Source organism: Colletes latitarsis, chromosome 5 (assembly GCF_051014445.1).
Source record: "Colletes latitarsis isolate SP2378_abdomen chromosome 5, iyColLati1, whole genome shotgun sequence".
Classification (NCBI taxonomy): Eukaryota; Metazoa; Arthropoda; class Insecta; order Hymenoptera; family Colletidae; genus Colletes; species Colletes latitarsis.
This window is the reverse complement of record NC_135138.1, coordinates 27584366-27612321: the sequence shown is the minus strand read 5'-3', so window position 1 is coordinate 27612321 and position 27956 is coordinate 27584366. Positions and strand designations below refer to the sequence as shown.

At 37.2% G+C, this 27956-nt stretch overlaps 1 protein-coding gene across 4 annotated transcripts in view; it reads right to left on the bottom strand.

The window, feature by feature from the left end:
• LOC143341766 (uncharacterized) overlaps positions 1–27956 on the bottom strand; it is a 392615-nt gene that overhangs the window by 48225 nt on the left and 316434 nt on the right. For all 4 annotated transcript variants that reach the window (XR_013079675.1, XM_076764924.1, XM_076764926.1 and 1 more), the window contains exons 2-4: positions 19866–20054; positions 18382–18542; positions 11075–11121 (exon numbers count right to left, since the gene is read on the bottom strand). Coding sequence is in view for 3 of the 4 variants with exons in the window: in XM_076764924.1 (XP_076621039.1) it covers positions 11075–11121; positions 18382–18542; positions 19866–20054 (397 nt within the window). In the remaining variant the exon portion in view is untranslated. The remainder of the gene's footprint in view (positions 1–11074; positions 11122–18381; positions 18543–19865; positions 20055–27956) is intronic.

Here is a 27956-nt window from a genome sequence, read left to right as displayed (position 1 = left end):
ATCGAACGGAAGAACCGAGAAGAGACGAAAATTGAAACTGCATGTGAAAACGCAGATTAGGACGCGTGTCGTGTGTAAACATGTTGGCGGGCAATCCGGGTGGTGCGTGAGTGCGTGCATGTGTACACTCAGCTTCACGGATTTGTCGGCCTGAGGGGAATATGGCTTCCGCAACCGGCGCGCTTCTCATTCTCACGCGGCAATGACATTTGATAGTGTGCAAAATCGCTATACTACTTACAAAGACTGGCAAAATTCTTATCCGGATAAAAGTAGAGTGAAATATTTCACAACGAACAGATAAAAATTTAAATACGTTGATTTCATTGGCTATGTATTGCTCGAATTAACCCCTTAACGTACGATTTACTGTAATTTTTCAAACGTATAGTATTTAATTTTGTTTAAATTTGTTCGTACAAGGAATGGCCACGAAAAAGAATAGATTTACGAATATCGCGTGAATGTTAAAGTGTGTCGATTTTAGTATACAGGGTTTCGGTCACCCATGGGAAAAATTTTAACGGGGGATTCTAGAGGCCAAAATAAGACGATAATCAAGAATACCAATTTGTTGATGGAAGCTTCGTTAAAAAGTTATTAAAAATTAAATTAAAAAATTTGAAATCGTTCGGGAAAAATTATTTTCGGTTGAAGGGGTCAATTACAATCATTTTTGGTGAATAGACAAACCCCCGAAATCCCATCGACTTTCTAGAAAAAAATTCGAGAAGGAGTGAAATTTTTCGACGAAATTAAAATGTTTCAAATCGTTTTGAAAAAAATATTGTTAGCTGTGGGGGTCAATTACAATCATTTTTGGTGAATAGACATACCCCCGAAATTTTGCGCATTTTTGAGAAAAAAATTCAGTACGGGCGGAACTTTAAACATTAATAACTTTTTAACGAAGCCTCCATCAACAAATTGGTATTCTTGATTTTCGTCTTATTTTGGCCTCTAGAATCCTCCATTAAAATTTTTCCCAGGGGTGGCCGAACACCCTGTGTAAGACTTAATGACGAATGAGTAGTCTCATGATTGTAAAATTTGTCACAAGTCAGACTCGTTATTGTACGGTAAGGGGTTAAGTATTCATTTCTGAAAAATATGGATAAAATTGACTACGAACCGAAAAGGTTGAAGAATATTGATTTACGCAATAGTTTGACACTGAATGAGCATTACAAAGCCGAATTTTCACCCAAGGAATGTTATGGTGACCGCATAGCGGTTTGTAGTTGGTATCGTTCGTTATTCCTTTATAATATCTGATGAAACCATAAATGCGGACAAATATTGCCATGAAATTCAAATTATGCGTCAAACAGGCTGCGTTGGCCAATCGATATGGCGTAGTGCCGTAATGCCTGGGCGCATGTTGCGTATCTATAGGTCCAAAAAGTAAACTAGCTACGGGTACGAAACTCTTCCTCATCCATCTTATTCGCCCGGACCTGTCACCGACTGATAACTAGTTTTTTAAACATCTGGATCACGTTTCGACGAAGAAAAAATTCGAGAACGAAATTTCGACGAAATTATTTCAAGGGATTCATTGCGAAACAACACTTTCATCTCTTATTTTCTATTTCGTCCAATTTGAATATTAGCTTGCAATTAATTACAGTAAAAAATGAATTATATACGATGATCCTAAAAGCAGACGTCCATGGCTAGACCCGCGCGTCCGGTGGGACATAAATGGTCTGCTGTTTTACGAGTTCCTTTATCCAGGTGAAACGGTTACTGCTGAACACTATGGTCGTCAACCGAATCATTTGGCTGACGAAATCGAACTGAAAACACCATTTACCGGTCGACGTACGCGAAAAGTAATTTTGCTGCACGGCATCGCTGGACCACATGTTGCTCTTACCACTCAGCCAACCACCTTTACGTTCACTGTTCGACCTCTCAGCGGCGTATCTAATAGCGCGACGCTATGACCCATATAGAGATCATGGACAGTAAATGTGTTAGCTTGGGCTGAGACGTTCTTTCAAATAATCGTTTGATTCGATCGATGCAAAGCTTTTATGCTAATACTTTACACGATTCATAAAAATAAATTGATAACAAAAATAGCTTTTGCATATTTCTAATAATATCACCATCGATTAACGAACACTATCACGTTCTGACAGTATATCAATTCAAAGGTAAATAGAAGATAGGATGGGCGAAGACGGATAAAAAGTACAGCGTGTAAAGTATGAATAAGACCCAAGGTACTGTGAAGAACGTCGGTTATAGATAGTCTACTGCATAATGAAGGCAAGTTTCCTTCCGCTTTTCTACTTGCAAAAACAATTTGAACAAATTGAAGAGAATTTGCATAGTTGTAAAGTACGCGGATCGATCGCTGCTATCGTCTACGTTCTTAAAATTATTAACAGCGACATCAGTGTCCCTTCTATCCTAACATTATTCGGGAAGGCGAAAAGAACCGCGAGGCTGAATTTATCGCTTGGCTTCCGACTTATTTTGTGTGTGTCTCCGTTCAAGATTAACGATCAAATCGTAAGATGGTACCGTGCTGGTCGAATCGTAAAGAAATAAAATTGGTTTTACTCTGTTTAAGAAGAAGGTGGCGGGCAGTGGTCTTGATTGCTGGAGAAGAGGCCACGTAGCTGGATTTGGAGCTGTCTGTGCCGGAAGATCCTCGGTGTGTCGAAGCCTTGTGACGAGTCCTTTCCTTTCCTTAGACGGCGTTGTTGACACGATCACGGATCCGTAACGAAAGAGAGCAGCTCAATGCGAGGTTTAGCGAGGCCGGTCGCTCCCCACCACCAAACCATCGCGTATTAGCCAAAGCACGACATATTACAGGACCGATTAATTTACAAGCGTCTTTTTGATGCAGAAGTATACAAAAGAATGTTAAACTCGAAATTCGTAAAAATTAATATCCCCTATATTTCCGTGGAAAATACTGTGTACGAATATACTGTTTCATTTATAGAATTATTACGTTGAATTGAAATGAAATTATGACGTGCTCGTCTTTGTTAATTTTTAATAAGCCACAGACTCGATCGTTTTTCTCTCGAGTATCGTTAGTATGAAACCTAGGACGACTACTTGACAGATCCTAGTATTTAATTCTTCGACGGTTGTGTAACCAAGCTTCCAGTGACCAAAAGACACCTGACGTTTGACATTGTACGAGGCCGAGAGTGACGCGAAGGTAAGGAAAAAGCGATGCGTGACAAAGGATATATGAAACCTGAATGAACAACATATGAGGGTGGATGGTGTTACAGGTACAAACGATCTCGGTTCGAGGTAGCTAGGGTTAAGAGTCCTGTCGAGAGGTTGGCACGTCGTCATTCTCTATTCTTCTCCCTATTTTTCACGCCTTTACTTTTGTGGCTAGCGGCACGCGCGAACCAGTGTTGTTACCATGACGACACCACGTTGACTGATGGTGCATACGCATAGAGTGGATCACAAAAGGTACTGCAACTTGTTTTTTAGTGATTTATAACTGAGTATAGAATCTGTTCGAATAAAGTGCCTCGAGAATAAAAATAATCATCACAGACCTTGAGATTTTTCAACAATATGCATAGACTTCAGCGAAAATTTTTAAATGAACCATATTTTCTGGGACATCCTAGTAGCAAAGGGACGATTATATTTACTTACGTTCACGAACGTGAATTTGATCGAATTACTGAGAGTTAGACATTCCGAAATTCAAAAATTATATATTCTTCTGGAACTAATTTACTTTATCTGACTTCGATTAGAATATATTTAAAAATTTCACTTCAGTAGCGAATACTTTCAACAAATGTAAATAAATGAGAAATTACGATAAACGAGGGGAATTAATTCCGCTTAGGACATTTTTTGCAATCTCGACTTGCTTTCAAAATAAAAATTGAATCGAAAATGCTTGTTTGCTCCTCGAAAACGAGGAAAGTTAGGTAAATGTTCCGTTTCTGGTGGACCACCCTTTATACAGAGTCATGAACGCCGCTTTTTTCATCCCCTATCTTCGTGGAGTAGAGGGGAAAGCCGGCTTGGGGAGGAAGAAGCACTTGTGCGCTATGCGGAAGTGTAACGTCACGTGTCTGCACGAATTGAAAAGCGTCTAGTTCACACTCTCTCTGCCTCTTTCTCGATTTTGTTCCATCACTTGTTCTCTTTTCCTGGTCTTTTATGTTCCTCCGTGTCTGATAGTCACTTTGAGTCTCGACGCGGCTCATCAAAAAAACTGTTACGTAGTTAGTGGCGGATAAACATTTCAGGCTCTGGAGTTTGAATAGCTAAAAGCATCGGGGACCGAGCAGCTGAACCCATCGAATTTATTTTCGACTTTAGGGGATTGGATGATGCAGTTTACAAGGTATATATCTTGTAAATTCTATACTCCAATCAACGCTAAAATACAGCAGAACGTAAATAATCACTGTTTAAATTTCGAAACCAAAAAGGAACAGATTAAAGTTCGATTATTTGACGTTCTACTGTAACGTCTAGATCTGAAATTTTTTTTGATCCATACATATGTTTTATACGAAAGTGGCTCTTCTAAGCGAATCATGCGAAAACGTTCTTTACTCGGAAAGTAAAATTTAGCGGGCATCAAAAAGTTCCGAGTTTTCTCATTTGCGGTGCTTTGTTTTACGATACTTACGTGAGATACGATCGATATAAGCTGTAAAGTGGCGAAGAATGACGTTAAAAGCATATACTCGTATCTTTTTATTACTTCCATCTTCGATTGATGTGCCACTAAGAAAGATAAGCTTATACCGCTTTATCGTCTCCATCGCATTAAGGGCAACGTTTCTACTTTAATATAGAAAGCTTAATTTTTTAGTCTCTTAAAAGTACTCGTACGCGTCGTTCGTATTTCGCGATAAGTTTTCATACGGAACGTCGACTACTAAAGCGAACTTCTATTCGCTATTAAAATTTTTATCGGTTAATTTATCGCGTGTAAAGATTCATAATATTTCTCGGGGTCGAGCAAATTCTTTGTTACACGCGATCTTTAACAGAGAAACAGTATTATCTACGGTCAGAATCAGGGACGAATTCATGGTATTCGAAAGATTATTCGAACAATAAATATTTATTCGTCGCGTGGACGATAAAATTGTCTTTCTATATGCGTTTAAGGCGTGCGATATGTACGTGACATTTTTATTGGACTTTCTACGATGCTATTCGGTCTCATTCCTAGTAAAACTATATCAACAGTACGATCATTACACTTCGACTGTGTCTAACAGTTACCCGGATATATCGGTTGCGATAGAAGCTCGATGTAAATGCAGTATACCGTAAATGTATTCTTCCTATAGCACTGCTACAGACAACCATCGCGTGGGTTTCAGTTAGAACAAACATGCTTGCTCTGTCACAGTTGGCGCCAAGCAAGCAAGCCGAGCGAGTGTGTTTGCGAATTCTGGTAAGCCTCTCGAATTTTAGGTTAGGTCTGCGCCGGGATTCGGTAACTAGTTGTACCCTGTGACAAATGCTAAAGGCTGTAACAGTCCGACATCGACGCCTCTTACATGGAATTACCGTTAAACGCATACCACTTAGGGCACGTTCTGTGTCTAGTCACATTAGGATTCCGTAAGGAGTCCACTGAAGACAGGAACTTAACGCAAAGAAATTACTAACAATGTTTGCAACCCTTCCTTTCAATTTATTTAACTGTTGAAAAGATATTAATCGAAGGTTCGTCATTTGAATTAAAATATTTACGATAATTTTTGTTAGTTTCTCGAGTATCTAATACATTTTACGCAAAATAAAGTTTCCCCTCTCCTTTTGGCCCCCCTGGGTCATCATCTTCCTTTCAAGAGTGTTTCGTGTACTTTTTTTTCATGTTTCTGGGTTGGTAACTCTAATGGTATATTTGAATTGATAATACGTTATTAATAATGCATGGAATTTAGTTGACAGTGGCGCAGAGAATGCATACTTATTTACTTGGTTGACATTACACTTGTAAATATTGAAAAGAGTTTACATACGCATACATATTTCCCGGGAAGTTTTAGCTCTTATATATAATTTTCTGAGTACATCTCGAGTGTCTATAGTAGCAAAGAAAAATTCAGAAAGAAACTTCAGATACATCTATAAACAAGAAATGTGTTACTTTACAATAAATCTTTTACAATTTCTATCACTTTTTAGGAAATACTTTCATTGTATCTGATTTGTCTTCTTTCTACTACGCTAGTGTATCGTTAATGTTAGGATTCAACAAAAGCAGGTACAGATATTCAAATATAAAATGGAGGAATAGAATGGCGGAGAGCACGTCTGCGAAGAAAGGACTGTCGTTAAAGATGCATATGTCTACAGGGAGTACGAGAAGAAGTTGGCCTCAATTATATATTCATATCGTTGGAAAGAGTGAACTCGACGGGGCGAGGATAGCGGGTGTAGTCAATAGAAATGAAATATAAAAGCTAACCCCTTTGGCCCGGGTGCCAACCGCCTCTCCAATATGGGATCTAAAGTGTTTTTCGATATCTTGAAAAATTCCAATGGCACGACGTGGCCCTCCCTCTTGATTTTATTTGCAGTCCTCGATGTCTATCTTCAGCATAACTACGTTCCAGGGCGACCCTATTTTATCACTGCACCCATGGAAATCTGGCGTGGATTCATGTGCTTTTCTAAAATTATTCTTATACTAAACTAAACTCTAATTCGATGCCGATACGGTCTTTTGATTTTATTTTGTTTCATTTTGCCAAGATTATTTCTACAAAGCGTAGAAATTACATATTTCTGTAAACAAAGGAACATTCAGTATCCAGTGTCTTAAAACAGTCTAATAATGCGTATTAAAAATAGTCAAAATTTACATGAGCGCAGTTCTGAAAGTATTAGTGTTTTATCAGAAATTGAGCCACTGTTAGAAGCGGCAAAGCTTCCTCTTTAAAATGGCTTCTGGTTTTTGTCGATCCGACTTTCCGTTTTCGAGATATCGTCGTGTAAAGAAAAGTGTATTTTTTTAAGTTCCACTATCTCTGTCTTCGTCTGACGCGTCGCGTCGTGCTTCCTTGTCGCGCGTGAGTCGAGACAGTCACGTGACCAGGAAGTTGTAGTATTTCCAAGAATTTACTACGCACTGTTTACTATCGACGCGCGCGCGAGATCAATGAACTCGCGAGCGCCACAACGAAACGTAAACAAACTTCGAACACTTATATCTCTGTAACTAGCTACCGTATCGATTTGAAACTAAAATCGCTATATCTCCGGAACTAATAACGCTATCGACTTAAACGAACGCTCGTTTTAAAGGGCATTTCACCCTCTATCCAATGACTATACCAGCTACTATAAATTTTGCTGCCTTCTATGTTTATTTTCACATTTACTTTGACGCTACATACTCAAAATAGTTTCAGCAATTCCTGTTGATCATACGACTAGTGTACGATAAAACTGGACTATAAATTCTTTATTTATATGAAAATCAATTTAAATTTGTATATATCATATTTACACAATTACGAGCTACCATTTTTTAAATACGGTATCGTCTTAAAATAAAATTCTTTTTCAAAGACGTTTTATCTCCTGTAATAGGAGGATAAATATATTCTTTCATAATAATGGCATTTGCCTTTAATGAAATATTTCAGAAAAGGGGTTTTAAATGTAATTAATTTCAGATCCCGGTAAGTCTGAAACCGCCATTGACTAGGATAACGGAAAATGAACACTAAACTTTTAAATGCTCTGTTAAATAAATGACAGAACTTTCTGCAGGAGCCGATAGTAACAAACGCGTGGATTAAAAGCGTGTAATTGCAATTAATCACAATGTGGAATTGAGTTACGCGATGAAAGGTTCTGTTAATTTCATTCCTATCACGCTCGACGAACTTTTGTTCATTAATGATGCCTTTATTCAAAATGGAACTTCACCGCGTACAAATTAAAACATGCGCTTACGAATTAAGCTGAAAGTTTTAATTGATAGCAATAGTCAATTAAAATGTGAAACGTAAATACTTGTTTTCGCGCGACACGTATGAAAGCTTCTGTCGTAGTGAGATACGAAATAGTGAATATTACAGTTCCACTGATCAGCGATAAGAATAGAATTTCCGATTAATTATAAGCGTGTCTAATTTAACTGCATAAATAAAGGTAACAAAATACAGTGAAAGTGACGATTCTCCAAAAATGTGTCGCTAATTGGTACATTTACGTATTTAATACGCAATTCCAAGGCATTATTCAGGACAGCGTTATTTGAACTGTCTTGTGCTTAAATAAGTTATTTATATTTGGTAAATTCCACCTGGGAACGTAAACATAGAACGCAAAGATAGCTTAAAGAGATATTTGTTTCGTAATATCTACACGGATTTCTGTGTTTGCAGTATGCAATAATTTCTAGTAGTAAGATCGTGCGATAAATACACATGAACGAATCCTTAAGTTTATCTCCGAGTAATTGCTGTTTACGAGAATACATACTGCCCACTATGCACCATACAGGCACAGAGAAATTAATCTCGAAGAAATATTTTAACGCGAATTCAAATTATATGTATATTTAATTTGTTTAAATTCCTCTCGCGTGTTTACCGAAATATCATTGATATATTATCGCTAAATTCATCTCAAAAAACAAAGATGGCGCCTTTTCTCGATACAGTGGAATCTGTCGTTCGAATTAGCGTGTACTTGTCTATCTCCAACGTCCAATCCACGTTGAGGATTATAAACACATATTCTATGGGTGACTTTATCCGCGAGTCGCACGGACAGATAAGGGTACAGGGTGTCATTGTTGTCCAGAATACAGGACTGCACACATAGGTAAAAGCAGCTGCACGCATTAACTGCACTGGTCCAGCAGTGGCGAATCTCAAAGACGCGTGGCAAGCTCTGCATAACGATGCAGCCTCCGTGAATGGTAGCAAGAACGAAGATGGCGCTCGCGCTGTTCTATTGTTGGGCCATTTATATATATTTCACCAGGAGCGACGTATACAAACGAGCGATGTTCCCTTTTGGAATAAGCGTCTATACCAGCTTCAGCGAATATATGCATCGTGCAGAGCCTTAGTCGGCGCGTTAAATAATCCGAGCTGCATTCACGGCCGGCCAGATCTCTGGTTTCTTTGTCTGTTCCCCTGTTTCGCGGCCACTTAATGTACCGCGCGGATGTCCATAGCAGTTCGGCGTACAATGGCGTGGCATTGATAATGTGACACGAATTACGCTGTTACGGAGGAGAATACCGCGATGCAAATTGGAAAGCTGAATAGAACCAGAAAACTTTTCGGAATGATTGATTTCGTTCTAGCAACAACCGCGAGCATGGTCGCGCCCATTATATTGCCGAATAATATTTCGAAAATAACGTTGAAATCAAGGTTTATACGCTTTCGACAATCCCTTTCAGCCCTTCGGACGCGAGAAACTGTTTTGAGAAAAAATAAAATTAATTCAATATAAGGAACTGATCCATAGATTTGCGAATCAAGATGACAGTAAATATTCTGTTACAGTGGAAATAAAATAATCGCAATAATTACGTCAAAACTGTTTTGAGAAAAAATCAAATTTATTCAACATAAGGAATTGATCCATAGATTTGAGACTCTAGATGAGAGTAAATATTTTGTTATAGTGGAAATAAAATAATCTCAATAATTACGTCAAAACTGTTTTGAGAAAAAATAAAATTTGTTCGATATAAGGAACTGATCCATAAATTTGAAACTCTAGATGAGAGTAAATATTTTATTACAGTGGAAATAAAATAATCTTGATGATTACGTCAAAACTGTTTTGAGAAAAAATAAAATTTATTCGATATAAAGAACTGATCCAAAGATTTCAGAATCTAGATGAAAATAAATATTTTGTTACAATGGAAATAAAATAATCTTGATAATTAGGACAAAACTATTTTGATAAAAAATAAAATTTATTCAATATAAGGAACTGATTCACAAATTTGAGAATCTAAATGACAGTAAATATTTCGTTACAGTGGAAATAAAATAATCTTCTCGATAAATTTACCATCAACTATTTCGTTGTTTATGAGCAGATAAAGGACATTATACCAGTAAAATATGCATTTAACATGCGTGAAACAAGCAATTATAATATGTCAATAAACGCAGGAATATATTAATGTATGCAATATATATTGGAAATATGCTGACATAAGATAATTATTTAAACGTTAAAATTGACAATGATAATTTCGAGTAAATTACGAGCATTTTCTCCATAATATTCAGCGTTAATTGATGACGCTTATCGTGAGATTAATCTATGAACAGACAATGGGCTTTCGACATTACGCGACGCGATCATATTTAAATTTGTGGCATACTTCAACTTCCTGTTGGTCCTTCGATAATTTCAGCTAGCGAGATTCCACCGTTTCCGCGAGATAGTTTAGAAAACGGGATTTCTTCCTAAAACTGCATTCCATTTCCACATAGTTTTCTCTTCGTAATTCTCCAGGAATGCTCTTCAGATATTTTACAATACTACTCACTAATTGCTTAAATCCAGTTAGCGGCATTCCAACCATCTTTAGTTTCTTCACACTGACCAGGCAGAATTCCGAAATGAGACAATCCATATAGGTTAAAATATTTGTTTTTAATTTTTCCTCATAATCCTTTAACTGTGCAAAATAACAAAGAGTCTTCGTAATTCTTTCTCAAAAGGATCGCAACGTTACGTATTAATTTTCCACCAAGCAACAATCTAAATGATTAAACTCCCCAAAGTTTTCGATTACAATTTTCATAATACCTGGTGTACAACACACTTCGTATAACTAACAACGTTGAGGTGTTTCCGGATCCACTTGCATATTCACAAGTTCCTAGCTCTCTGCAATATCCTGAATCAGTGAATTACTAACAGTAGTCAAACCTAGGATTGTGTTAAATTTATACCAGACAAACACAAACATTACGAATATTGTTTTCCTCTTTCGACAACTTGTCTTCCACAGTTAACATAATGCATCCCCTTGTCACTTTTTACATTTAAAGTAACGAAAAATTGAGTGTGTGAAATTTATATAGCATCTTACCGTTTGGTGGGAACTCGTAAAAGAAGGCAGATCTCGGGCTCAGGCAACTGAAACACAAAAAAATTATGATTATGCTTAAACTGTGTTTACAATTAAGCATATTTGACTGGTAATCGATTGGTTATAATAATTTGACCTGTACTTTTTATTTACTTTAAAAGATAAAAGCAAGCAATATTACTACTGATTTAAATTTAATTTACGTTTGAAGAGTATAATCGATCAGTTTGTCGTCGATTGCCGCACCACATTCTAACAAACACGTAACGAAATAAATTAAACTTTAATATCTGGTATTATATGGAAAATAGGTAACGTAGACTTTTCAATTACCTTCTATAAATTTCGATAACAATAAAATAATTATGGAGATATCGTGCGATATCCTCTTAGCACGGAACGAAGGATCAATGAAATATGGCGCGCATGGAATGAAATACTACGATACGGGGCATACACGTCGCGATACCGCGGCGAACGTGTAATATAGTAATTTATCGTTTCGATTTCGAAAATATGTAGTTAAACCTCCTAACACTATTTTATAAACAGCTTGTACGTTATCGGTAGATTGCGGATTTTATGTATTTATCGCGTACGGGTATATAAAAAACATGTGTTCCTCGTATCCAAAATATACGTGTTTGTACAACATGAAATATTAATATTATTATTAATGTTAATTTATCGTGTACAGTAGCCACGTTATTTAAGACAATTTTACCGGTTGAACATAAAAATGTTTCGAACAAACAATTCATGAGGCGAAGAATATTTTATTTAAACGTTTATATGGATAAATTCTCAGTCTAATCGTAGCGTATTACCATGAAACATCGTTACAACGTAGAATTTCGATCGTTCGAATTAATACTCGCGCTGAAGGAACAACAAACTTGAAGTGAGCGTTAGTACAGCGTTCGATATCGTCGAAAGTAGCCAAAGCCAACTGTCACGTTCTCTTTACACGCGGTATTTGTCCAACTATTTCAAGTATTCCCCAGGGGAAGAGGTGACATTTTTTCTATTTAATCGTTTATATGGATAATATCGTAGTCTAATCGTAGCGTATTAACACAAAACATCGTTACAACGTGGAATTTCGATCGATCGAATTAATACTCGCGCTGGAGGAACAACAAACTTGAAGTGAGCGTTAGTACAGCGTTCGATATCGTCAAAAGTAGCCAAAGCCAACTGTCACGTTCTCTTTACACGCGGTATTTGTCCAACTATTTCAAGTATTCCCCAGGGGAAGAGGAGACATTTTTTCTATTTAATCGTTTATATGGATAATATCGTAGTCTAATCGTAGCGTATTAACACAAAACATCGTTACAACGTGGAATTTCGATCGTTCGAATTAATATTCGCGCTGAAGGAACAACAAACTTGAAGTGAGCGTTAGTACAGCGTTCGATATCGTCGAAAGTAGCCAAAGCCAACTGTCACGTTCTCTTTACACGCGGTATTTGTCCAACTATTTCAAGTATTCCCCACGGGAAGAGGAGACTCGCTGATCTCGTATAGTCGATTACGGTGGAATGCGCGCAAAATGATTTCCGCCTAAGGGTCGTGTTCAGTAAGACTAATCGCCTCATTGGTCCGATCCAGCGGTCCCCATTCTATTGATCGTCCCACAAAGCAATCGGCAGTTCACATGCCACAGACTCGATAATGGATGGCGATGTATCACCCGCTCGTATCCGGATACATCGTTCTGTAATACTAACTGCGTACTAATAGCGGTCTTTGACGAAAAGCTAACATCTTAACGGACAAACTACGATGCAATTCTGCTTTGGCTCTGACACTACGTCCACAGGACTTCTCGATGTTTCCTCTAACCTGTTCTCCCCTATCTTTGGCGCATCGGGTAACAGACGATTGCCCAGAGAGCTCTCTCTTGCCTGAACAGATTCGTAATTGTTCTACCGATTACAGTCAAATGAGCAATGTCCGTTGCTATGAACCGATTGTATTATAATTTGACGTGAATCGTTAGGCGTGTTACTAGAATATTGCACAGCCTGAACGATTGAGATTTCCTTGACAAACTTTACAACCCTCCAATAGAGCCTTCTTTATTTTCATAGAATGTTCTGTGCTTCCAGACTCGTGAAGTTCTGGTTTTGTTCCAAGTCTGTTAAATTAGCGATGGTAGCGAACAAAGAATTTACAAATATAATAACGCAAAAATTAAAACTTGCACTGGAACGCGAAATAATAAAATGTAGATTCGCGTGAAAATGGACCCGGAGTTTAATATTTATATGTAAGATAAAAATGCAGAAAAGTTTCTTATGACCAAATAATGAGAAACATTATGTTAAAGAGAGTAAGTAGCGTTGATTAAATTTTTCCTACTTTTAAGGGCGTCTGTCCGCGCCTTCGTAATACGGCGCTAAGGGGCACACACTCCTTTTGGATACTCTGTCCACCCCCGCGACTTTAAAACAACGTCGAATTGTCTGCTCGAGTTGAAGTGTCCGTTTTGACAAAGCACCTCATTATTCTACAATTTATGCAAGATACAGAAGGTATAAATGCAGACGACGTCAAGGAACAGTATGTCTCGAACGAACGGAAAATCGTCACAATTATTCCAGTGAAATAATTTCTTACTGCTTCGATATTTATTGAACGGTATACAAATTCTACTAGAAATTGTTTCAAATTAGTATTTAATGGAATTATCGTTATTTAGAAAAAAATTTGTTTCATATTGATAAAAGAATCTATGTTTTGGGAAGAAGACCAACAGATTTTACGTTTAGATCCTGTTATGGGTTGTCTGCAGAACATTTTACATAAATTGTTAAGTCTGTTTCTATATTTTTCGTAATGCTTGATGGGCGATGCTCATGGTTGCATTGTGCGATCTCTTTCCAAGAAATATGGAAGGCAAATAGGGATTTCCTGTTGCATGTGCATAGGAATGTTGCCTTCAATGAGCAGATTTGTTTTGGACTTCAACATGTTTTGCTATTCAATAGCTACTTCTACTTATTTTTTCAACTAAATAACGTGAAACATACAATATTACATTTTTCAACGTCACTTCCAATTCTTTATTTCTTTCTATTTTCTACACTTTATCCCGGTGGATTTGTGACTTCATATTCATTATTATCTACGTTCGTACTACACATATTGTAAAATATATCCTGATAAATCATATTTATTACTTTTTTTAATATCACGACAGTAAAATATTGATTTTAATACAAAATATACTGTTATTGTCGAAACCATCACCAATATCATAATTTATAGGTGCACATAAAGAGGCAAGAGATAAAAAAAAAAATGATTTGCCAGATTTTCAATTTGTATTTTTTTCAGGTAAACAGATAAAGAACTGAAAAAAAATGTTAGAAGAAACGACGTAGAATAACTGCGTCTCTTCCTGCTAACAGATAAGAAGCTATCAACTCCATTTCTGAGGATGGACCATTTTCATGAAAGTATTGCCCAATGTGACTGGATACAGTATCACAGTCCACAAAAGGAAATGAAATAAATTGGTCAATAAGCTCGAGTTTTCTTTCTGCTACTTTAAGATAACACGAGTGGTTGAAATCATTGTTACGAGTTACGAGTCGGCGACTATTGTGCTGGATCATATAGTGCCAGACACTCGAAAAGATAATAGACGTAAGAACTCGAGATCGTCGACATTCGCGATGCGTTCCACTTCGTCGCAGACGTTTCAGCCATCGTCGTAAGACGCGTTGATTAATATGAAAATTCATTAGCGAACGGTTTCGGGAGAAGTTGCACGAATAAACGTTTCCCCGAGAAAGAGACACATTCACGGTTAACGGCGGCGCAGGCATTTGGGCAGCGGAATAGAAATGGCACGTATCCAGTAGGTTGCATTAACATGATTCCAGTATAATCACGCGCGACACATTTGTCACAACGGCTGGATTTACGCGCGAATCGCAGCGTCCATCATTACTCTGTCAAAAGTGTACAGTCATCCACGAAATTTTCAAACTTCCAACAGTTCGAATCAGCTGTTCGACGGTTCGAACAGTTCTAAATACTCGGTACACGCAAATTTTATAAAGAAAATTAAGTCTTTTCTAGCAAGAAATTTAAAATTCGTTCGATATTACACTGTTATATAGTAAAATTCCAATTATCAGACGTACTCAGGACTGGGGCAATGCCGGAAAATCAAATATACCGGATAACTGGACTGTACCTACACGTGAAGTGACAAAAACGAGGAATTTTTAAAAAAATTAGTTTTTGATTTTTAATAAATTTGTTTGACGCGCTACGGATATGTTGAGTAATACTTTTTTATAGGTACTCATGAGCTCCGCTATACAAATAAATTTCAATGAGATAAATTCACTATTATAGGAGTTATGGCCGTTTGAAAATTGGACCATTTTCATGAGGTTAAGGAACGACTTTCCCAATACTCTTCGAATTTCTACAGATTCTCCATTAAAATACGCGTTGTTTGCATTTTGAAACATTAAAATCCTCCAATCAGTTCAGAAGTTATGATGTTTTAAAGATACGCATGAAATTTCAGTAGATTCTGAAATTCTTGGTCAGACATTATATCTTTGATAAGGAATTTTTTTCCCCGAAACTGAGTAGGATTTCGAGGGTATGTCTATTCACCAAAAATGATTCTAATTGACCCCCGCAACCGAAAATAATTTTTTTAGAACGATTTGAAAAAATTTATTTTCACCGAAAAATTTAGGCACCTACCCCCCGTTGATTTTTCTTAAAAATTTGTTTTTGATTTTTAGTAATTTTGATTGACATCCTACAGAAAAGTTGTCTAATATTTTTTTGTAGGTATACATGAGCACTACTTCAGAAAAAAGTTTCATTGAAATATATTCACTATTGCAGGAGTTATAGCTGTTTGAAAATTGGACCATTTTTATGGGGTTTTCGTAACTTTACGGGGTCAACGAACAACTTTTCGAATATTTTTCGAATTTCCACCTATTCTTCATCAAAATACGCGTAGTTTGCATTTTTGAAAATGAAAATCGTTCAATCCGTTCAGGAGTTATGATGTTTTAAAGATACGCATGAAATTTCAGGGCATCATTTCTGGCCTGAAATTATATTTTCGGTATTGAATTTTTTTCTCGATAGTGCGTAGGATTTCGGGGATATGTGTATTCACCAAAAATGATTGTAATTGACCTCTGCAACAAAAAATAATTTTTCTAGAACGATTTGAAATTTTTTAATTTTGTCGAAAAATTTCACATCTTGAATTTTGTTGTCGAAACTACGTAGGATTTCAGGGGTATGTCTGTTGACCAAAAATGATTGTAATTGACCCCCTCAACCGAAAATAATTTTTTCAAAATGATTTGAAATTTTTTAATTTCGCCATAAAATTTCTGCACCTACCCTCTATCGATTTTTCTTAAAAATTTGTTTTTGGTTCTTAGTAAACTCAACTATAGATAATGTAGTAATACAATTTATTAATAAAAAAGTTTAGTATTGACGTCACTGTTGAATGCATGCGCCTGTGACTTTGTTTTTGTGAAATATAATTCGTAACATTTATCGAAAAATAGTCGGAGTAAATATGCTGGTTAATTGGATAATGGGAGCTCTAATGTAATAATATTTTTTGTTATAATACAAATTAAATAACATTGATTTTTAATATTTAATATTTGTCTCGTTATTTGTAAAAACAAGGAAGTGCAATATCACCTAGTCATATTATGAGATAATTGTGTTTGCTTGGACGCGTGAACGTTCAATTAAAAAAGATCTGTCAGGCTCGGTTGCAGGTGATGTGCAATCGTAGAATGCATCATTAACCGTGTAACAAACGGGCATCACGCACTCGTGAGTATAACCGTGAATAATTAACACACGCGACCCATTCGTCACTCGAACACGTCTATCCCGTTGCTAATGAATTCTACGACGATCGTCTAATCTATTCTAAACGCGATAATGAACAGAAAACGTTACGCTTCGACTTTACGAAGACCCTGTAAAACGATTCTTTCATAAAAACTTTAATTACTAGAAGTTTTTATCGAAGGATATCATAAATAGACCTTGATCGTTCTGGTTTCTCGTTAGGAATATCATTAAACTTATTACACGAGAATTTAAATAGTGCTTTTGCTACTAAGGTAAATATTCTGAGCGAAATTAACAGTATGCAATATATGTTCCAAACACGGCAAAGTTACATCATTTTAACGTTCTGTAATTATTTTCAGAGCCTTGAATACGAAGTTCATTATTTCGTTTTAATTATTAATTGAAATTTACGGTCGCAATAAAATCTGCATTCGACGAAATTTCTCTGCTTCGGTTTAAAGACATTTCTGAAGTAGCTTTTCTGTTAATGGAAGTAATAATTTCTGTATAAAATGTAATAAAGAAAAATAAATTTGACATTCGTGAGAAGCAATGATATTTTGTACACCTTCTCTTTAAGGCTCAAAATGTTTTATAACATTTGACGTTGTTCTTTCGAGATGGATCAACGTATTAAATTTGGTCATAAAAATTTATTACGTAGAAACGAGTAATCTTATACTTTTGGAACTTTCTCTTCAAGGTGGATGAAGCTGGAGTTTTTATAAAAACTTGATGAATTTCACGATGGATCATCAGGACGATCAATGCGCACCGAGTTACTGTATAATATTTACTCATCGTGCACCATCCATGGAATTAATGTACACAGGCGTATAATTAACTCAGTCAAGCGCTCGTCAATCGATTGTTACCCCAAAATAATTTTGTGCTGCTTGCACACGGGAATTGGATAAACTCCGATATCCACTTATATACATTTATTCTACGAGTAACGGCCTCAATTAGTTTATATTTCATTAACATGATGAACTAAAAACATGTTTACCAGATACGATGAAAAATATCCCGCGAGTCCACTTGACCACACGATTACTCTTGCAAGCGAAATATTGGACTTGACAATTCTGTTGCGTGCAAACAGTAACATTTCAGTCGTGAAAAAAGAATCTTCGATTCACGAAATCCATATTACTTCGAACTTGGATGAGTTCTGTTCTACTAAATCGGAAAATGGGAGGAGAAAATTTATAAATTGCACGCTTATATTTTTTGACACTTTTCGAATTTTAATTTAAGTTTATTTTGCGATTCAGACTTTATGGAGCCCCGTTCGTAAATATTTTATCGAGTTCAATTAACATCGGGGCCGATAGTTTGGGAATCTCGAGAGGATATTTATGTTTCCAATAAGTGGTCCGTAAAAACGGTATCGATCGAGTAAAATAAGGGGTAATTCTTACCTCTGATAAGGTTGTTGATGTCCAGCCGGTGTCATCGCGGTAGTATTTTGCGCGGCGAGAGCGAGCTTCTGTTGTCGATGCTGAAGCATCTGCCTGCTGAAGACTCCGTATCCGAACCCATAGATTTCGTCCTCCTCCTTGTCGCTGAGACAGCTCGAGGGCTGCACAAAAATCGAGAACATTCTCCCGTTTTTCTGCTTTTACTTCTTTCCGCGGCTAGAGCCACGAGTTTTGCTTGCGTGGCATTAGGGGCTATCATTTGACGGAACTGAAAGGAAGCGTTCGATAACGTCTTTGCCACGATGTCTCGACCCTCGATTAAGGTCAAACTACTTTTATTATTGGATATCATATCCGCAAGACGGCTAGAAAGTGCGCTAGGCATCCATTTGCACCATGAAATTCCATTTTAATTCAATTTCTATAAAATGAAATTGAATATTTGACGAATGTATTTAAACGAGCACTGCATTGGTGATTTTTATCAGCTATTTATCATTATGCACGAGTTGTAATAAAATTTTTTAAGTATTCATTGCTATAAAATGTTTACAAGCATTTTTTAATAACATGAGACTCCTTTTTAACAAAACATATAAATTCTAACGAGATAAAAAAAGGGATTACTGTATCGAGGAGACAAGTAATTTATAAATAACGAATTTCGTTCTGATAAATATAAATAAAAAAAGAGAAATATTATTTTCACACGGTTACGAACTTTCTCGATTATATCTCATCTCTTTTTCGCTTTCTCTCCTTTTTCTAGTTTGTCAGTGTCAAATATTGAAGGAGCTGTCTTGCCCCTGAAATTCGCGTTCAGGCGTGAATGATAAAATGAGAATTTCATTCATATGTAACACTTCACGGAAACGTAAATCAGTTTTCGACACTTCGGTTGCATTAAATAATGTGCTGTTACTATGTCGTCGCGCGTTACGAGAAGCACACGTTTCATTTGTTTACGGAGATCGGCACGCTTCCGTTTGCTCCAAGCAAAGGAGCACATTTCTGTTATGAAAAATATTACGTTCCAAAGCACGATCGATTTGATTATTTCTGATAAGTCAAAAACATACAGTGAAAAATGTTCACAGACGAATAAAATTATTACTAGTCAGAGAAAAAGATTGAACGAATCAACTTATACGTCTGCAAACACGGAATGTTCATCGGGGAACATTGTCATCGTTAAAGAATCGTCGAGCATAAAGGAAATTCAAAATAAAAATTGTTCCTCCTGACAATGAATTAATTGCTACGAACTGGCCGTGTCATGTAACACGAATATTTTCTTTTTTCGATCGTTTCGCGACAAAACGTCGACGGTGGAAAACATGAAATAGGTGTAATTACGTAACGCACGTACCGGAGAATTTCAGCGAAGTTAAAGAACAAAGGGGAAAAATAAAAGAGACTCATAAAGATAACTAGAAGGACAGAACAGAAATCAAGGAGAGAGAAAAAGAGATGGATTTACTCACCGAGTATTTTCCAGGCACGTAAATGGGCTGTGAATGACTGGTGGTGAGTTGAGTGTTGGGCATTCGGGGGGAAGCATTTGTTTCACGGCGGCGTAGCTCCTCGAGTGGCTCCAGGACGTCTCCGTAATGTGTTCTGAAGAGGTCTGCATATCTTGAAGCGAGCCCCTCCAAGTAACCCCTCTCACCTTCCTGAAACAGGCATTCGAAAAAAAAACGAACGTCAGGGGGTGCCTTTTCACGTATAGGTACAATGTGGTCTACTGACTCTGACTACAAAATGTCTCCAAAGATAATCGAGTCACAGACAAACTGACTCTCTGGAGATGAAGCTAATTAGATTATGACACCATTTCGAAAAATATTAACATTTGATCCAGTAGTTTTTATTTTCAGAATAATCGAAATCGATTTACTACAAAAGACCAAAATTTAATTTTCAATTACGAGATAGTTAGATTTATCGAGCTATCGAATTTCAGTTATTTCAACAGTTAACATTTCCAGTTAAAATTTCCTCTTTTCCGTCACTAGTCTCTAAATGTAACTTTTGGCCAACGTGTATCGTTCATCTTCTTCGTTTCGTAGGATGGTGCGTCTGTGTAGTATTCAGGAAGACGGTCCAAGAAAAGATGAGAAGACGTTAAAAAAATGAGAAGAAAGAGGAGAAACAAGAAAAACGAGAAGAGCAAAGAATCGGCTTACGCTGCTGGGCGGAAGTTACATTAATATTTCAGAATTCCACTTTTGCTGGTGCTCGATTCGGCTTGGTACTGTCCATGGAGAAGCTAAGTCCTTTTCTTTCATGGCCTTAAGAACGGGAGACGAGGAGTTGAAAAAGTGGAGGAAAGGGCGAAGAAGAATACTTTCACCAACGTGAGTTGGCCTTTATTTACACTATGAGCGTCGTCATCCATGCCTACCATCGTCATCTGGTTGGCTATTGTATATTTCATGGATTTAGAGTATACTTCTATGGATTTCGACCGTCTTTGAAATGCGATTCTAGTTTCTGCTTTGTACAAAAAGAATTCCATACCATAATATTGTATTATTCATATCAAATATAAAATTTGTATATTTGTGATTTCCCTATAACTTAATAACCTAAATGAAATTTTGTCTACTTGTACTTCGTTCTAACTAATGTAATTCAAGATAAAATTCTCTAAACGATAATATAAATAAGTAGAAATACAACAATATTTCTTTAAACTTCAACCAACTGCTGTGTTTCACGAAGGAATAAACTAGTATTTCGTAAAATATATGATCTTCATTCACGCATAGCACGACAGGATGGCATACTTGTTTCAATTCTAGTATGTTAGCAGCTATGAATTTTTATGGTTTTTCAAGGTAGATAACCGAACGCCATTTTCCTTCTGGGGAAATTTATAGCAGAGTCGAGAATGAATGTTTTCCTTAAGGAAATTCGCCAGGTTCAAATAATAAATACAACTAACAAAGCTGTTTTATTTTTCTTAGCTTTTTCACGAAACTGATATTTAACTTAATTATTCCGTTCATTTCGTATTATAACTCTTCCGCATTTAAAATTATTCTCGATCGTGATTATCTCCAAGCAAAATTATAATACTCGGGTAAACGCGCTTCAATGCCAACTGGTTTCACTTTAAAAGCAGTCTGCAGCTATGGTTGGCGTTCGCGCGAGTATGCAATTACTTTGATACGACGCGTACGCATTCTTTTAATTCGTGTAATAAAGACGTTATAATAATTATGATAATTGCAGAGTGCCAGGTCGGATATATACGCAGCTCTCAAAGTAGCGATCGAAGCCATTAAAGTAACATGGAAACGAAGGAATATAATCTTGATGTTTACCTTACACGAAACGCGCTGTATTCGTTACTTTGACGTTACGAAATCGTACACTGATGAATTCCGTTTTACGGTGTTCATGAATTTTATATTCGAATTTCATTTTTCGAACGCGCACGACGCGTCCCACGAACATAAACTGGGATTGACGTATAACGAAATTTACAGTTCAAGTGCATTGCAAAATTCACGTGCACGCCAGCGTACATTTTTCCTGCGATTTCGGCGCGGTGCAGAAATGACCCAGTCATATGCAGAGATACACAGTCCGTCCAGGAACCACTCATAAGTTTTCGGACGAATAATTCTTTCCTGGGACGCGATCGTTGATGCCGCGCAATACCGGGCTAAATTTGAGAAATTTACGTGGCAGTAATTCAGAAATGTCTTATCGAACTCTATTTTTTCGAACTACTCGTAATTCATAAATGCACATCGAATTATTTTTACGTGTTTCGTACGCCGAACAGACTTGGTCGGCAAAAATTAAAACGGCTGTGAAAAATGCGCTGCAATAATTCAAGTTACGTCATTTAAAATTGTGTCAGAAATAAAACTCTTTTCCTGAATGTACAAATGTTTGTTCGATCGAAACTAGAGATCAAAATAACAGAAACGACACGTCCTGGTATTTATGCTTGATACTGTACTGCCAAATAGACGCAGATGTCAATAAAGCGGACAATGGAAATCACGAGAGCGTGAATTCGTACAATGCAATACGTATTGGCTCATAGGACGTTCCGCAAATCAAGTGGTCTCATCTAACGCAAAGGTGTCAAACGTCAATATTTCATTACGATATAATCTATTTCGACGCGCCTGAAACTACGATTTTCAGATCACTTTTACGATCGTTTCTATATCTGGGAAATTTTGGAACGCGTAATAAGAAATCAAAACGAAACACAGTTGTGATTGTAACGTTTAACACGTTGACTGCCAGACCAAACCCCTCAAATTGCCAACGAAAACAAACCTTTGTTTTTCGACAACTGAAAACCAGTCCTATCTAGATTTATTTTCTTTAACATCTAATCTTTAGAATTAATTGTTTTAGTTCCAAAAATTGTGGCAGTCAATGTGTTAAAGTATCACACGTTTCAGTGTATAGTTTTGCAAAAATAATTATTAAACATATAGAACTCGTGAGATTGGCTTCGACAGATAGGATCGATGCGATCGAAAAGTGTTTGCGAAGTCTCGTCTGGAAGCGTAAATATCCGCAGAGATTAAGAAGTTTGAGAACCACTGATCCACTTGAAAATCGATGGGAAGGTTAAGAAGGTATTAAAGGAACAACAAAGAAGCGTGAAAGATGAAACGAACAGAACGAATTATAGTTGTACCATCCCCCTTCTCTCCTTCGTTCCCATTCTTCCCCTTTCGCGGCTTTATCGATAATTCGCTAGTATTAATTAACATTCCAATCCGTCGGTTTAATATGACAGACCCTCATTGCCTCGTATTTCGCCTGCAGTTCTTGCTCCCTCGCCCTTCATCCCCCTTACATCCCCCGTTTTTCTCTGTCTTCCGTTTAGCTACCATCGTTTTCCTTCGGAGGGGGCTTAACGATCAAACTGGAAACTTTCGAGGCGACAGCACATAAAGCGAACAAATTTCCCACAGCAGCGTAACTCTTTTAAACTTTACTGGCTCGTAAATTAAAATTTTGTCCATGAACGGATAATCGAGTGGTGATTAAAGCTCGTTTTATCAAAACGACCGATCATCCGTGGACACAACCGATTCAACTCTGTTTACCGTCGACCCGTTGTACGAGCAAATTCTCATAAATCTTCTAACAATAAGATACACCTTTGGAGATACGTTTGGTAAATATGGTCGGTTAATATTATGAAACGTACGACCGATCGAAACATAATTGACGTAGGTGGAACATTTGCAACGCACTTTTAGAATCTTTGACTACGCTGTCGGGATGGTGCACGGTAATTTGTTAATTTTAAAAGCTTATCGGTCCGGAATGGGTACCAACTGCAATTGGTTCAAGCAATTTGATCGGTTTTAGCAAAGTGACTCCGCTTTAGCCGTGTTCTTTGCAGATGGTCGCGCGAGTTATAAACTCATAAAGTGCATCGATCCGAAGACCGTGCAGGCGAATCCAGCAAATTGCAGTCTAATTAGTAACATTTATGACATCTGGTTATAACCGAAAATTTCGAAATCCTCAAACCGTGAATATCATCCGTGCGCTCGCTTCGGGTATTTACCGTTAGGGTGCAACAATATGGAAATAAAACTTTTAAGTATAGAATCGGTGTCTGCAAACCTGCTCGTCAAGCTGCATCGCATGCAGACCAAACGTTACCGTATAGAAAGCGTTGTACGATTCACGGTTGGACCTTTTTACCTTTTGCTCAGACTGCAGTCGCTCCTGCTTGGGAGGCAAACCCGATTTGCGCTCTTCGCCATTGAACGCCAGCTTTATGCATGTTCTATTTGCAACATTCGTATCTAAGCTGGACAGTGTTTGGTCTGCTTAAATCTTTTAAATTTTATATCAACTTTTTCGTATGCTCATTCTCAATGAACGTGAATGTTTTGAGTACAAAGTGCTTTAATCGCTTGACATACGATTTAATTCTAAATAATTTCTCAAACGTATATAGGGAATAACCACGAAAATGAATATATTTCTTTTATGAATACCACGTGAATGTAAACACGTGTCGATTTCTAAAGGATGTTCAGCCACCCCTGGGAAAAATTTTAATGAAAGATTTTAGACGCCAAAATAAGACGAAAATCAAGAATTTCAATTTCCTCATTGAGGATTCATTAAAAACTTATTAAAAAATTTCAAATTATTCTGGAAAAATTATTTTCGATTGCAGGGGTCAATTACAATCATTTTTGGTGAATAGATATACACACGAATTCCTACGCATTTTTGAGAAAAAAATTCGAGTAGGTGCTGAAAGTTTTGGGTGAAAAAAAAAATTTCAAATCGTCCTGAAAAAATTATTTTTAGTTGCAGGGGTCAATTACAAGCATTTATGGTCAAGAGATATACCCTCGAATTCCTACACACGTTCGAGAAAAACATTCCTTACTGAAAATATAATTTCAGGCCAGAAATGTCTGCCGAAAATGTCATGCGAATCTTTAAAACATCATAACTTCTGAACGGATTGAAGGATTTTCATGTTTAAAAAGGCAAACGACGCGTATTTTGGTGGAGAATATGTAGACATTGAAAAAATATTCGAAAAGTTGTTCGTTGACCCCGTAAAGTTACAAGAACCCCATAAAAATGGTCCAATTTTCAAACAGCCATAACTCGTGCAAAAGTGAATATATTTTAATGAAACTTTTTTCTGAAATAGAGCTCATGGGTACCTACAAAAAAGTATTAGACAACTTTTTTGTAAAGCGTCAAATAAAATTATTGAAAATGGAAAATGAATTTTTAGGAAAAATCGACAGGGAATAGGTGTCTAAATTTTTTGGCGAAATTGAAAAATTTCAAATCGTTCTGGAAAAATTATTTTCGATTGTGGAGGTCAATTATAAACATTTTTGGTCAATAGACATACCCCCAAAATCCTACGCACTTTCGAGAAAAAAATTCCTTACCGAAAATACATGTCTGACCATACCATTGATATGTTTCCCTGAAATTTCATGCGGATGTTTAAAACATCATAACTCCTGAACGGATTAAAGGATTTTCATGTTTAAAAAGGCAAACGACGCGTATTTTGGTGGAGAATATGTACAAATTGAAAAAATATTCGAAAAGTTGTTCTTTGACCCAGTAAAGTGGAAAACACCCCATAAAAATACTCCAATTTTCAAACGTCCATAACTCCTACAATAGTCAATGGATCTCATTAAAATTTAGTATGCAAGTAGAGCTCGTGGATACCTACCAAAACGTATTAGACAACTTTTCTGTAGAGCGTCAAACAAATTTATTGAAAATCAAAAACGAATTTTTGAGAAAAATCGACAGGGGGTAGGTGCCTAAATTTTTCGACAAAATTAAAAAGTTCCAAATCATTCTGGAAAAATTATTTTCGGTTGCGGGGGTCAATTACAATCATTTTTGGTGAATACATATACCTTCGAATTCCTTCACACTTTCGAGAAAAAAATTCTGGAAGATGGACGTCGACAAAATTAAAAAATTTCAAATCGTTCTGAGAAAATTATTTTCGTTTGCAAGGGTTAAATAGAATCATTTTTGGTGAATACACATACCTCCGAAATCCAAGTAGTTTCAAGAAAAAAATTCTTTACCGAAAATATACTGTGTGGCCTGAAACGTCACTCGAAAATTTCATTCCTATTTTTAAAACGTCATAACTTCTGAACGGACTGAAAGATTTTAATGATTCAAAATTCAAACAATACGTGTTAATGGAGCTCTAGAGCCCCAGAAAAATGGGTCGAAAAAATACATTGGATGTGAAGTCTACTCGTATAACTCGTCTATGGTGAGAACGAAGCCTCAATCACCAAATATTCTTGATTTTCGTTTTATTTTGGCCTGTAGAATCTCCCATTAAAATTTTTCTCAGGGTTGGCCGAACACCCTGTATAAGACTTGATGACAAGTAGCCTCATGACCGCGAAACTTGGCACTGCACCAATGTAAATGGAGCGACAAGTTTCGAAAGGAACCTAAAATATCGAAAATAAAAATACGTAACTACCGTCGAGGAAGATCCAGATGGCTCAGATTGAAACTGGGACGTGGGTCTCGCGAGTGGTTACGATCTCCCTAAAAATAATTTTCCACGAGCCGGTGAGGCAATTCCTATTGACTCGTCGTAATCGTTTGGACAGACCGGCTGCTAAGGAGGCGGGGAATCGACCAGCAGAACACAGAAGAGAGGTAGGAAATTGAAAAGTTAAGAAGCTACCCCCTCCCCTCCGCGTTCGCCATTCCCTAGCTCGTGGAGTTTAACCGCGTATCGCGAGGCGACTTTGCCCACCTTCTCCTTTCATCGTTTCACCCTTCCTCTTTGCTATGCTTAACCCCCCGGTTCCTATCTTTACATCTTCTCCTCGGGACCCCCGGCTCGATCGTCACGCACGCTTCTCGGCTCGATTCGCTTCAAAAAGTTTCGTCGCGTTTATATATGCAGCCGTGATTGCAAACGAAGTGCGACGGAATAGTGTCGTCGATAAACTTTCGCCGATTGAATCCCCGGGACTTCTCAACTCCCGTCTTCCTGTTCCGTGTTACTAGTTTGCGTGGCTGGCGAAAATCGGTGTTGCGAGAAGAAACGAAACGAATGCATAACAGAGTAATTCGCTGGCATTAGTTGAAATTATTTTTTGTACGTTGCCCAGGAAGGAAAGTTCAGAACGTGTCTGATTAGCAAACGTATACATTGAGTTAACGTGTCTACTAATCGATTCCCGTTGCGATCGGTGCGAGCAGCATCGGCATAAACCATCGAATTAACGCAGGAATTTCATACAATACTGCCAACTCATGTTGATTGATGGCTCCATGTACGCACCCCTTATTTACACAAAGAGCCACTTGCGTCTCGTGTGATTATCACTTCATGTACTATCGCGTTCAATACAAAGCTGAATATACGATTAAGTCAAACGGAAGAATGGGTGGAATGGATATCAGATACGAGAAGCTAACGAGTCTGATTGATTATAGTGTAACCTTCTTCCTGTACGCCTAGGAAAGTAAGGTCTGATTAGTCGTAGTATAATTTCCTAGAGACCTAACCCAGAAAGGCGGGCCCGTAGGAAGGGGATCATTTTATAACCGATCAAACTAGTCAGCTTCTCATTTTTGCACGGTTGCGTGTAAGGTGTCTTGTTCTTGTGATGAATTATTCTTGCGATCCTTATCGAATGACAATATACGTCTGGTTTGTCGTTGTCTCACGTCCGAGTAATGAGTATAGTACAACTCAATAAGTCAAATAAAATCGTGGATAGATAATGAACGCGAGACAGTGAATGGCGGGAATGTGGTCTCATGTGACTTTTATAGGCTATCACCGGGGCCATGTAATTTTTAACAAAGTTCAATACTGTTGGGGCGATATAGCTCTATCACACTGTAGTTTCATGTTGTATCAATCAATATTGAAAAAGAAGCAAGACTAAAACTGAGTGCTGTTAAGATAAGATAAGAATAAAATCTCTTGTTTACTTCGTCTTCGAGGCTCTCTTCGAGAACAGCGGCGTTCCAGGAGTCTGTAGAATAAAACCAATCGAGGGACAAGTATATTTACAATAAAACTG